This window comes from Passer domesticus, chromosome 9, assembly GCF_036417665.1.
Source record: "Passer domesticus isolate bPasDom1 chromosome 9, bPasDom1.hap1, whole genome shotgun sequence".
Lineage (NCBI taxonomy): Eukaryota > Metazoa > Chordata > Aves > Passeriformes > Passeridae > Passer > Passer domesticus.
The window spans coordinates 29,407,403-29,419,825 of record NC_087482.1 but is presented as its reverse complement, the minus strand read 5'-3'; the positions used below and the strand labels follow the sequence as shown (position 1 = coordinate 29,419,825).

The window sequence follows — 12,423 nt, the reverse complement described above, 5'->3', positions numbered from 1 at the left end:
GGGTCCTCCGTCACGGATGGGAGGGAGAGCAGCCGCCGGCCGGGCAGCTGCCGCCTGGAGATGGGAGCTGTGGGGAAAAGTGCTAAAAATTCGCCTTTTCCATCTTCATTCCCGGGCGTGCGTGATGTGACAGGAGAAAGCGAGCTGGTGAAGGCGTGTTTTTCCCTTTGTCACCGACTGGGGCTCGGTGAGGAGTTTGAGCGCTCGCTGCAGCGCTGGGCCGGGCTCCCGGCTCCCATTGAGGATTTTGGCTTTGCCAGGGAGCTGCTGGGGGGTGACCCCGCCGCTCACCTCATCCCCACTCCCCCATGTACCTGTTGGGCTGGTTTTTTGTTTTGTTGGGGTTTTCCCCGCTTTTTGTTTGTCTGGGTTTTTTTTGGGTGGGAGGGGGGCATGGGGGACGGAGGTGTATTTTATTAAAAAATACCAGTAAAATAGATTCAGCACTTGAAGCAGTAATGGATAAACAAAGCTGAATCCAATCAAGCAGACTCTGTGTCAGTTTATGCTGACAGTGTATTCATGCCCCCCTTGCATGTGCATTATTTACTTAATGTATTGGGATATGTATTCATTGAAGAAGTTTATTCCTTTTCTAAAAAGTGCCTGTGGCCGTGTTTGTGCTTTAAAGATATATTTGTATTTTAGTTTAAAAGCTGGTACGGATTTGCCACAGAATGTTCTTGATGATTCATAGATCAAAACTCAGCAAAGCCAGAATGTTGAAATGTAGGATTTTTGTAGAAAAAAAAAATCTATAATAAGATTTGAATCTTGAGAATAATTTTTAAAAATTATGTCTAAACGAATGACTGAAAAGACCAGATTATTTTAATGTCTCTTTTCTGTGTTATAGCTATGAATTAGATGTCAAATATTAACAAATACCAAGCCTGAGAAAATGCTAGAAATCTTGTGGTGCTCTCCAAACTTTAGGAGGAGCACTTCTGTGGCTCTGGCATTTTTCCCTCTTTTTGATTTATATCAAATACCATTTAAAAGCAGTTTTTGGTGGAAGAACATGTATAATTTTGTTTCCTGTCACATTTAACTTTGAAAAAGGCAGTCACTGGATGTAGAAACTTCTCAGTCACTGGATGACGGGAATCAGGATAAATAATGGATTATTAGTGATGTAATTGTGATTGTCTTTAAAGATGTGGAAAGTGAGGAAGTCAGCCAGTGATTCAGAATAGCTGCTGAGCCTGCCAGTTCTCTTTTTAACAAGACACTAAAACTTTGTAAAGTTAGAGTGAAAGTGAAATAGATACAATTTTTCCTTTGTAGACAACTTTGAAACAGTAAAGCTTACATTTTGGATCTTTGTGTCTACTGATGACAAAGTCTGGTGAACTTGAAGCCTATAAATACTATTTAGATGTTAATTGTAACTTTGTGTCTCTTAGGAACAGGATGTGCTTGCACCATTAATCATCCTTCTTGTGATCTGGGGTTGAGTTATTCTCAGGTTTGTGTGGAGGGATCAGCAGCACAGCTGAGGCATTTTGACTGTCCTCACTTCATTCTGTAGCTTCCCAGTTCATGTTTTTTGTGTATCAGTGCAAGAGGGAGGGATAGGGATTTGGTGGTGGTGGGAGAGACGTGAATGGATGCTCAGACACAAGTGAGAGGCCAGATTGGAACAGTGCTTGTGGTTTCCATGTTCTGATGTGTAGTGGTGTTCTGAAATGTGGAGAGAAAGCTGCTCCCTACCTCTCTGTGTCTAAGCCTCTCTTCCTTGCTTTTGGAAAATCTGAGAAGCTTTGTTTTTTGAACTTCAATAAAAAAGTGAATCCCCGTCCTTTTGGAGAGGAGGGCATGAGCTGCTTTGCCTGCCCCGAGACGAGGTCTGGGGTGTTGTGTTTGAACTCCTGCTCTCTGCACCGCTCCTTGGAGCGCTGATAACAGCCCTGGGCAAGGTCATGTGTCCCGTGCAGGGTGTGTGGGCTGGGGTGGGCAGCCTGGCTGGGCACTCCCGTCCTGCCTGTGGGGGCTGAAGCTGCTTGGGGATGGACAGAGAGGGCCACGAGGCCATGTCCTCACAGGGTGCTCTCCCCTGTTTAAGGCTCTGCTCGATTCCTGGGGCTGCTCCATTCCCTGTAGGTTGCCCTTTAAGACATGAATGTAACGCATTGTTAGTCCAGTCCAGTACCAAATTAAAAAGTTGGTCATGGAAAAGTCACATGCCCCACAAACAGCTCTGCTGGCAGGGAGCTGATAAGGCCTGGACGCAGGCGGCACGCAGCCGCTTTTCCAGTGCGTCCTGACAAAGCTGGGTCTGCCAGGGGGATGCTGGCATCCTATGGAACCTGCTCTGTTGGTTCCATGAAAGTGCTGTCAGTGCTTGCTGAGCTTTTTCCTCTTGCTGGTTATTAATCCTGCAGGATGCAGCAGTGACAGGAGTCTCACTGTGTGCTGAAATCACTGCAAGTGCATCTCTGTCCCTCCAGTGCAGGGTAAGGATCCTGAGGCACGGCATGGCTACTCAACACATCTGTTCCTACAGTGGTCGTTTCACAGAGTTACTTTAATTAGTTTGGCAGCATTTAGACAGTGATCTGGTGAATAAAGATGGAATGCCTACCGAGCATTTCCAGTTCCCATTTGTTATCACTGGAACTCTGTGCTTGCTTGCTTGATGAGCACTCTAAGCTTCTGCTTTCATTAATTTTTAAAGTTTCAGTTCTGGAGAATCTGAAGTTCCAGAAGATGTACAGAACTGTGGTACAAATGCCTCTGGTGGTCAAGCTTTTCCTTTTGGTTTTTATTGAAGCTGAGAATGAATTAATTCAAACTGAAACTGAATTGTGGTCGAAAGGCCTTTGTGTAGTCTTGCAGTCTGCTGAAGTGCTAGAATGATCAGACAACTTTGCTACCTTATGATTCTAGTGTGAAATACAGCTGGTAACTCTGAGGTGTTGGTGAGACATCTGGGCTGCAGGACAGATACAGATACGGCTCCACAAACCCCCAACCAAGCACCATCACAGCCATCCAGGTAGTTTAGAAAGGAGGTTTCGTTTTCACAGAGTTTTTAATGGAGAGTTGCTCCTTCTGCTTCAAATTTGGCTTCAGATTTAGAAAGAGAGCTAAGCAAGTGCTTTCCCTCCTTGTCCCTACGCCTGAGGGTGGAGAGGGCTCGGAGGCACTGCTGCAGAGCAGTTATCTCCTGGTTAGCTGTTGTGTCTTTCTGCAGCACACATCAGAAGTGAGCTGGAAATCCTCCTTTGGAGTTTTGCACTTTAGTCAGTCAGTTGTTTGCTCTTATGGGACACTTAACACCTCATTTCAAAAGGCTTCAGTAGATGTTTGTAGAAAGTAGTGTAAGCAGCTCTAGGAATAATAACTTGGATTTCCTTGTGCTGTTGAAACATGTGCTGCTACTCTGCAGTAGCTGCTTTATGACATGAAGTATGTACATTACCCCTGGCCTCGGTTTTACTTCTTGTGTGTTGGGATATTGTGGTAACCAAAAGCCCAATTTTGAAATGCATTTGAGCATTAAACTTGTATTTCAGGGTGAGTATGAGGAAGTGGAAAATAGGAGGCTTTTCCCCCCAGCTTGGATTTTATTCAGTGAGATGGTCTAGAACAACCTTGTTGTGTTGTTGCAAAAGGTTGTGGTTTATGGCTTCAGATGCCTGGATTGTTAGTGTTCATCTACTTCGTGTCTTGGAATGTTTGCAGCCCCAGCAGATATCTTTGGGTTTTGGTAAGGACTTAATTAGGAAATGCATAAAGCATCTCCAGAGCATCTGTGAGCTTACAAGTAGGAAAAGGGAAAGGAGGGGAGATGGGGAAGGTAAGGGAAGCAGCTGAGGAGCCTGGATGAGGGAGTCAAGCCAGGTAATGAAGCTTGCAGAAGATTCTCAAAACTGGTGCCTGTAGTAAACAAATAATATGTCTCTTCTCTGTGATATTTCTTTTCCCTTCAGGACCTGTGGTAAAGATGGAGGATGTCCAGTGCTGCTTTAGAAGCATCTTTCCCAATCCTTGTGGTGGCTGCACAAGGGACTGTAGTGAGCAGAGATGCAGGGAGAGAAGGGGGTCTGGTGCTTCAGCAGCAATCTCTGCTTTCACTGTGTCTGTAGCTGCTTCTGCTGGCCCCTGCATTATGATGGCTGCAAAGCATCTGCAGGAAGTCACTTTCTGCATAGAGGGGAGAGGGATTTGGTTTGGGGCTTTGAAATATGTCTATGAGAAAGGGATTTGTGTCAAATCAGGGTAGATAATTGTTCCTCATAGTGCCTTTGCATTATGAAAGAGTTTTCCTGTGGCTGTTTGTTGTTTTGTTTATAAGAATAATGACAAGTTCAGTTCTGTTGCAATAAACTTACTTGAAGAGAGGACAGGGTTGTATGTTTAGACAGAAGGGTGTTGCTGAAAGAGTAGAAAGCTTCTGGTTGGAATGACTTAATTATCTGCAGCTTTCCTCTGGTCTTGTTTGGCAGAAAGGGATGATGCTGATCATCAGTTGCTGTCTTGTTGAGAGAATCTTCTTAAGGTGCTTTTTCTGATGATGTCATTTTGTACAAGTCACAGAACTTGTGTGGCCTGTTTCTTCTGTTGTTTTCTGTGTGGAGTTGCCTGAATCTGTTTTGTGCTACTGAAGTCTGTGTAAGCACTGATGCCCCCGAAACTTCTGAGTTGTTCCTGAAAAATTCCAGATCCCTGACTATAAAGAAAATTTTTTCTTCAGTTGTGTTCTGTTTTCTGTTCAGTTGTGTTAGTATTTTTTTAAATTTTCATTAATATCTATAAATGTCTTGATTTTGTGGAAATATAGAATAGGTTGTATTAAAGAAGCTTCAATTAAGGAAATGTTGCTGTTCCTGTGGTTATAAATACAATAGTATTTAATGGCCTCCTCTGATTGTTGCTCTGATTAAATATGGCCACATTCTGGTCTCTTGGTTCTTTCACAAAAGATATTACCAGAAAAAGCAAAATGCAACTTGTATTTATTGAATTTTAATTTGACTAATTGGAAAGGCATAGTTATGGTAAGACTTGAACTTAAACATTTTTGTCTCCTTGATGAGATTCTGATATTTACATTCCAAATTCCTCCTTCTGATGGATTTGGCAATCATGTAATGTAGGGAGGAGTTCTGCATCTGATTGTGTAGAGTTTCTGCCTCTTCTCTTTAGTGTTTTCTTTTTAATTTCATAGGGCATTTCTTTGACCTGGATTCTCCAGCATTGTTTTTTTTTTTTTTTTGGTGTGTGCATATCTCAGCAGTGTCTAACAAAACAGAGTTTAACAAAACCCCCACACCTGCACACCTTTTGCCTACTTAGACAAAAGGACAGGAGGACAGCTTGATGGCTAAAGGTAATAGTCCTTCTTTCTTACTTGTCATTGCTTTTCATTTTTTAGCATTTTATTTACTTATTGCAAACAAGTGGAGGAGCTTCTGCCCAAATTGACTGAAGCAGCTATGAAAACCAGCTGAAAAAGCCAAGAATGTAATCAGGGCGTGTCGTCAGTGAAAAGAAAGGAAGAGATGCCTGTCTTGCTGGGAACAGCAATGAAGTTTTTATGAACAGAGGGCAGTCACCAGTTTGAGATGGAATTTGGGAACCTTTGTGACACCTGTATTAAACTGTAGGATCCTTGCATTGACCTTGGCTAATTGATATTTAGATACACATCTATGGTCAGTGGATGAAGAAAAAGACAGTTTTGTATTTGCTTGTTTTTAGTTCTTTGGCTAAACAGGTACAATGTGACTGGTACCATAACTAATTGACCCAACTCTACTTCAGTACAATCTACAAAGGTTTTACTATAATACTATAAACAAAGAATTAAAAGTTGAAAGTACTTCCAGTTCTGTGAATTAGCTGTGAAGCTTTTTATTGACACACACTTCCCCCAAGTTGTTAGGTTGAGTCAACATCAAGGAATTTTAATTCCATATCAGGATTTCAATTCAATATTGTACCAGTAGTTAAATTTAAAATTTTCTTGTTTTCTTCAAGTTTCTCCACTGAAAGGATGCTCTGAATGCAAAGTGGTTTAGAGTCTTCCATGAAGTGAAAGAGAAGGTGGCACTGGGTAGCAGGGCTGAATGTAGAGAGGAGAGAGAGCAAAAGGCAGCAATTAAAACTTTTCTTATACGAGTGCCTTAAGTTTTGTAGATGCAGATGGGGAAACACAGCATGTGTGTGGATGGAGATGGGAGACAGAAGCTCTGTGGTGTAACATCAATCCCATATGACAGTGATCATTTAACTGCAGCAGCAGCAGCAGCAGCAGCTCTCTCCTCCCTGCAGAATACTTATTTCAGAGAAGCTATCTTTTGCTCATAATGAGTGTTGGACCACACTTGTCTTTTGGTGACCTTCTTTAGAAATTCAGACTCTACTTTGGGTATTTTTTTTTTGTGGAACTTTTGGGAATGCTGAAGGCTATATCCAGTGAAAATGTAAAACAAATCCCAGTTTTGCAGTCAAGCTGAGGAGGTCATTAGCCTTGATTAAAAATTATCCTTTTTTTTTCTGGTTTGGTTCAGTGCCGGCTCAAACTTCAACGAGTTCCTTTTGCATTTGAGATCAAGTTGTTATCTCAAAAATATTTCTTTTGTGTCTGTTACAAGTGCTTGTAATGCAGTGATGGAGTTTCTGTGCCTTTTCTGTATCTGCCCTCAGCTGACAGCGGCCATGGGTTGCTTGCTTTGGGTGACCCAAAGCTGTGTAGGAGTGCTCAGTCTAAGAGCCTACTTTAGTCACTCTTTTGGTTCTTCCTCCCTCCCAGCTTTTCAGTGGCTGTTCCTTTTGTCTCAGTGGATTTGTGTGTGACATGGAATAAAGTGTCAAGGAGGTGTTCTGGCCTCCTTGAAGTGTCCTCCCTGACCTGCTTTTACTGGGAAGGAGCAGACTCACTGGGTTCTACATGAGCACAAGGCTTGCTTAGGTGCCTTCTGGTTGGCTTGTTCTGGATGCTGAGAATTACTCACTTGTTCTAACTCTCCATTTAATTATTTAACTTCATTCTAATCCCTCTTACTGTTTTGACTCTGTATTTCCTGCCCCCATTAATAATTTCCTGGAACGCCTGGTTTCCCCAGCATAACATCAGATGACTTGGCAGCTTCATGCTGGGAAGTGTGTGTTGCTGATAGAGGGGGCTTTAAGCTGTTGAAGGGAGGAAGCTTAGGATGTGTTTTTATGTTCTGATTGGTACAACTCACCTGTTTGACAGATGGATGAGGTATTTGAAATGCTTTTAAATGTTAAGGACCATTTTTCCTTGTTTCACAGCAAGGACGTCAGGGCCGTGTGCTGTGCTAGCCAGGCAGTGCTAATGCACACTGAGGGCCAGGCATCAATGGGTTTATTCATCCTCTTCTCTCTCTGGTATGTGTTTCCACCTCATACCAGTGGGTGTATCACTTGATATCATTTCAGGTGCTCTGATTAGCTGCTTTGGCTGAAGGGCCGACATTTCCTTCTCACTCTTGCACAGTGCAATCATTAAATTCTCTCGGAATTGGTACCATCTGTGCATTGCAAGGTTATAGAAGCTTAGCTATAAAGTGAAACCTGAGGTAGTGCTTGACTCTCACGGGAATCAAGATCATAACCAAGCAGAAAAAAAAATTGTAATGAGCACCTGAAGGCTGATGCAAGCTCTGAGCTCTGTGCTAAATAAAACAAGTGTCATGGGGGGTTTGCTTTCAAATAAGGGTTTGCCATATTGAATGGTATAAAGCCACATGCCATGCCAGAAATCCTTTATTCATGTTAAGAAATAAAACCATTGTTCTTCAAGGACTCCTGTGCTAAATAAAAGAGTATTGTTCCTATTTCTGAATGCTTCTTTGCATTATGTGTGAGCAATTGCTAAACTTCCTCCATACTGGCAGGAAATGTAGCTTTCCTCACTTTGTTTTGTGTGATCTTATCCACCTTATGTAGAACAAAACTGAGTTGGAAAACAATTGTGTATGAAATTACCAGTGTATTCATTCAAAAGCTGCAAAATTTTCTAGTACTCAGTTTGTTTCCATCTCTCATAGCCCTTCACATTGCACAGCACACTGACCCTGGATGAGGAAACCTTTAAAAATGTCTTGTGTTGAGTACCATGAAGGTAAGCTTTGGCTGAAGTGCCTGGGCAGTATGGTGGGCATGTTTGCACTGAGTTCCACCATTTCTCAGAATGACAAACTCTCCCTGTCACTGTCTTTTCTGAGATGTGAAGATAACACTTCTTTGTCCATTTCTCTCCTTCCCAGAAATTGCATTTTCTGACTAGAAAACCATTGTTTTCTGTTCAAACCCCTAAAACTAGAATTGGAATTGAAGGAGTTGTGGGATGTAGATTTGGAATAAAAAAGTCAGAATAATTTTTTCAGTTGGCAAATACTACATGCAGCTGCAGTGTGCTACTGCAGGAATAGCTTAATATCAGCTAAACAATTCCATAGTTCGTGTTGAGTACCTTGGAACTGTGGTTTAGTATTTGCAGTATAACTGCAAATTATAAATAATCAGTATTTGCATATCACTGTGTTCAGTTTGCCTCCCTCCCTTGGACTGAAAATGAGAATGTACTTTCTGTAGGTGCCATTGCTGTAGGTTGTTGTAAACCCACAATGATTAGGTAGCACTGAATAATCACAGTGGCAGGTCTGGCATCCTTGGAGTTTGATAAGTTCTTGGTAGCTCTTCAGGGTCAGCAAAACAGGGAATTAAGTTACCAGTTACAAAGAAATTCAGAACCTTTACAGACGCTATTTTCTCCAAAAGTATTTGACTTTGTATCTTCATCTCCTTTGGCAGTGGCTGCTGGTGGTGTGTGAAATTAGTTGCAAAAAATAGCAGAGAAGAATTATAGAGAAGATTTGTTACCAGTCTTTGAGAGTGTTTCACCTCGTGTTTATAATTGGAAACTTGTGACTTTAACATACAGAACTTTAAAAGAAAGATGGGCTTAGTTACTCTGTTTCTGTATTGAGTGCCTTTTTAAGCAACAGATAAGTAGCTTTGTCATGTAAAATTGCAAATAGTGCCTGCAAAAATACTGGTGAGTTTTTAGATACCAGAATTTATGAGGTGTTGTGGAGTGAGGGAGATGATGGGTGTGGGAAGGGGGGTGGAGTTCCTTTTGGGACTTGAGAAGTTGCTTCTCAGTCTTGTTCTTTACCAGTCGGTCTTGCATATGTGAGCCCAAGGAGATGAGAATCTTTTCCAGTTGTGGAAGATGTCAGAGCGGTGCTTTGCCTCCAGACAAAAGCAGTTAATGTGTGCTGCTTAGAATAATAATAGAGTAATAACAAATGACGTGAACCTGCTTATTTGGAAAAGGAGAGGCTGATGTTTCCCAGGCTTTGTGTTTGGACAGGCTAATTCTTTGTATTTTTGTACAGAAACTTATTTTAAACGTGAGTGAGCAGAGGTGGTAAAAGCAGAGGGAAAACACACAGCTTTCTGTATATCTAAGCAATTTGACCAGCAGTTGAGCTGATTTTAATTTTTCCTATTTCTTTCACTGCAACCAACTCTTATCTAGATTTTTATTACTAATGTAGCAAGAGACCTGAAAAAAATCTCCATGATGCAAAAGAGGTTGTTCCCTGAAGGGGAATATCAAGATTATAGATTTGCCCCAGTTGTGTTTAACTTTTAAAAACTCTCCAGTTCAGGAGGCCTGCATTTTATGACAGTGAGGTCACAGAATAAGGTCATTATCAAACACCAAGCTGTAAAGAAACAAATGTAGGCTTTTATCCTGGTTTCATAATTCTACTGCCTAATCCAAAGTACCTGGACTGATTCCAGCCATATTTTGGCTGAGCTACCAAAGATTACTTTATTTTTTGGATTTGATTGAGTAAGATTAATATAATAGCTGCAGTAACTGCTCTGGAAATAAAAATTCTTACAGGTAAGCTTTTGGGAACAGGACACTGTTTTTTCCCAGGACACAAGAGCTGTGTGTACACATCCTGCTGGTCTGTGATGCCACCGATTCTGAGTATTTTCACAGCTCCTTCTCTCCTTATTGGCAGTCCTTAACTTCGTGGTGCTCTAACCCTAACAATTGTTTGGTGATGGGGTGCTAAAGAAGTGTTTGCCTTTCTTGGTGGGGCTGTAAACTGCGGGCTCCAAACGCTTGGGATCGAGCTGCCCCGACCACCTCTGGTTCCATCATCTCCGGCCCAGCGCTGGTGGGTGTGTTTTCAGTTTTGGTATCCTTGTTGCTAGTGTTTGTTTTCAGTTTTCCATAACAATTGGAAATGGTTGTTGTTGTAGTCCTAGTATGGGCCTGGAGCCACTAAGAACATTGTTATCTGCCATCAAGCTGCTCTGCTCTCATGTGAGAGCTGTCCTTAAATTCCTTATTTGAGAGTAAGAGCAGTAATGTGTGATGTTCTGATGGGTTGTTATTTTTAGTCTTTTGTCACTAAATGGAGACTGAACATATGCAGGGATTAAAAAAAAAGTAGAGAATTCTTCCTTTGAATTAATTATTTTTCTAACTTATCTTACATCAAAAGATATGAAGCCTTTTAATGTTTATGTGTTACATTTTCCTACATCCCTGCACTGTTTTTTTTTCTCCCCTTCTGTTTGCAGCCTGCCTTTTTCATCTTTTTATCTCTCTGGAACTGTTATCCAGCTAACTAAACACTCTGATGGTGCCAGAGCCTTGATGGAAGTGGTGCTGGGTGTCTCTGTGAGCCCTTCCACTGGTTGTGGAGAAGGAAGTGTAGGGAGCATTAGGATCTAGCTGAGCTGATTCTCAAAGTGCTGAGGAGTAGTGACAGCCTCTTCAGAGATCCATTCCCTTTGGAATTTGGGCCATTCTCGTGCGTGCAGATAAGTATGGCACATATTTGGTGTTCAATCTGTAAATATAAAAAACTGAGGGCATTTTAAGATAACTGACAAAAAACCTCATGGCAACAACCACCCACAATATTTCCAAGTAAAGAATCGGCCAAGTGAATCAGAAATGCAATAACATGAAAAATGTGGGCCAATATTTTTGGTGGTGATACTTCTGAAGCAGTTGGCTTCTGTGACATCTGATGGATTAACCCTGGTGCTGTGGAACTGGTATTGAAATGCACAAAGGGATGTCTCTAGCTGGAAACTTGCCTCAAAATAGGAAAGAAGTGTTTTGAGGGTTTTTTTGAGGTTTGTTTTTTGGGGTGGGTTTTTTGTTTGTTTGGTGATGATTTTGTTTCCTCTAATAATCTAATAGTCTTACTAGAATGTAGTTTGGTTTAAATGCATCTGTGAAGCTCTGTTTGAACAGTGCTGTGTTTCCTTTTGACATCTTTAGGCCAGCAACATGTTCTTCTTTTGCCATATATAATTTTGGTCATTTTGCCAAATCAGAAATTACTTGCTGATGAACAAATACTATCCTGAGTCCTGTGAGAGCAAATCAAGTTTTCCAGAGCACTGGTTGGAATCTTGGCTGGGAACTGATTAAAAGATAAATATCTACACCAGCTTTGAAAGATTACAGAATCATGTTTCTCAATGGATTAGAACTGATAATCAGATCACTCCATCACTGATCCACTTACTAATGAATAATTAAAGCAGGAGACCCAAATGGTTGAAGCACTGTAAGAATAACACACTGCACAGGCTCCTCAGGCCTGGGCTCTGTTACCCATGTGTAGGGCTTAATGAGAGAGGGAGGAAATGCCACCAAGCCTCTTGGCAAATCCAGGTGACTGTAATTACCACTCTGCTGGTATCTCCTTTGCTCTTGCAGGTCAAATCAAATTCACAGCAAAGTGTCCTTTTATGTGGGAGTGTTTTCCAGATGTGGGTGAACATTGAGATTTATGGTGGTGTGAGACTTTATAGGAGTGGAAGGGGCCTTGTCTGGCTTTCAGTGGTAATGTCTGGACCTGAACCTAGTTTTGTTTTTGTTTTGGATGGCACATTCTCATTAGTTTTTCTTGTTTCCTCTTTCTCTCCATGTTAGCAATTAAAGATATCTGCAGCTCTCTCCCTCAGCGTGTGCAGAAAGAGCTTTCAGCTCTGAAACATGGAATAAATCTGGTGCTGTCATGCTATGTGAAGTTTTTTAATGGCAAATAATTTGGAAGGGAAAAAGCTTGGATTCCGTAAAACCAAAGTGCAACTGGGACATTTTGTCTGCCTTGTCTTTGTTAGCAAATCTGAATGTGCTTGTGTGGTAGTGCTTTAAATGGATGTAATCCTTTTTGGTGTGTCTTGGGAAGGCCCAAAAGGGGACAGACTGGCTAAGAGATAACTCTGGAAAAGAGCTGCTTGTCTCTGCCTTCTGTGGTGCCCAGTTGTTGGTAGCCCATTGTACCTGTACTTACATCAGTGGAAGTAAGTATCTCTAGTATCAGATATTGAGGCAGACCAGAGGCAGGGCTGTGTGTTGCCTTTTAAGGCTGCAGGTTCCTTAACACCATGTCA

General features: G+C 41.7%; 1 protein-coding gene across 3 annotated transcripts in view; it reads left to right on the top strand.

Annotated features, from left to right (window-relative positions):
* IPPK (inositol-pentakisphosphate 2-kinase) overlaps positions 1-12,423 on the top strand; it is a 29,931-nt gene that overhangs the window by 321 nt on the left and 17,187 nt on the right. The window contains exon 1 of one of the 3 annotated variants that reach the window (XM_064432268.1): positions 76-187. The exons of 1 other annotated variant lie outside the window; for it this stretch is intronic. Coding sequence is in view for 1 of the 2 variants with exons in the window: in XM_064432267.1 (XP_064288337.1) it covers positions 8,093-8,098 (6 nt within the window). In the remaining variant the exon portion in view is untranslated. Of the gene's footprint in view, positions 1-75; positions 188-8,077; positions 8,099-12,423 lie in introns of those variants that run through there. One more of the 3 variants, XM_064432267.1, reaches the window with a different exon arrangement.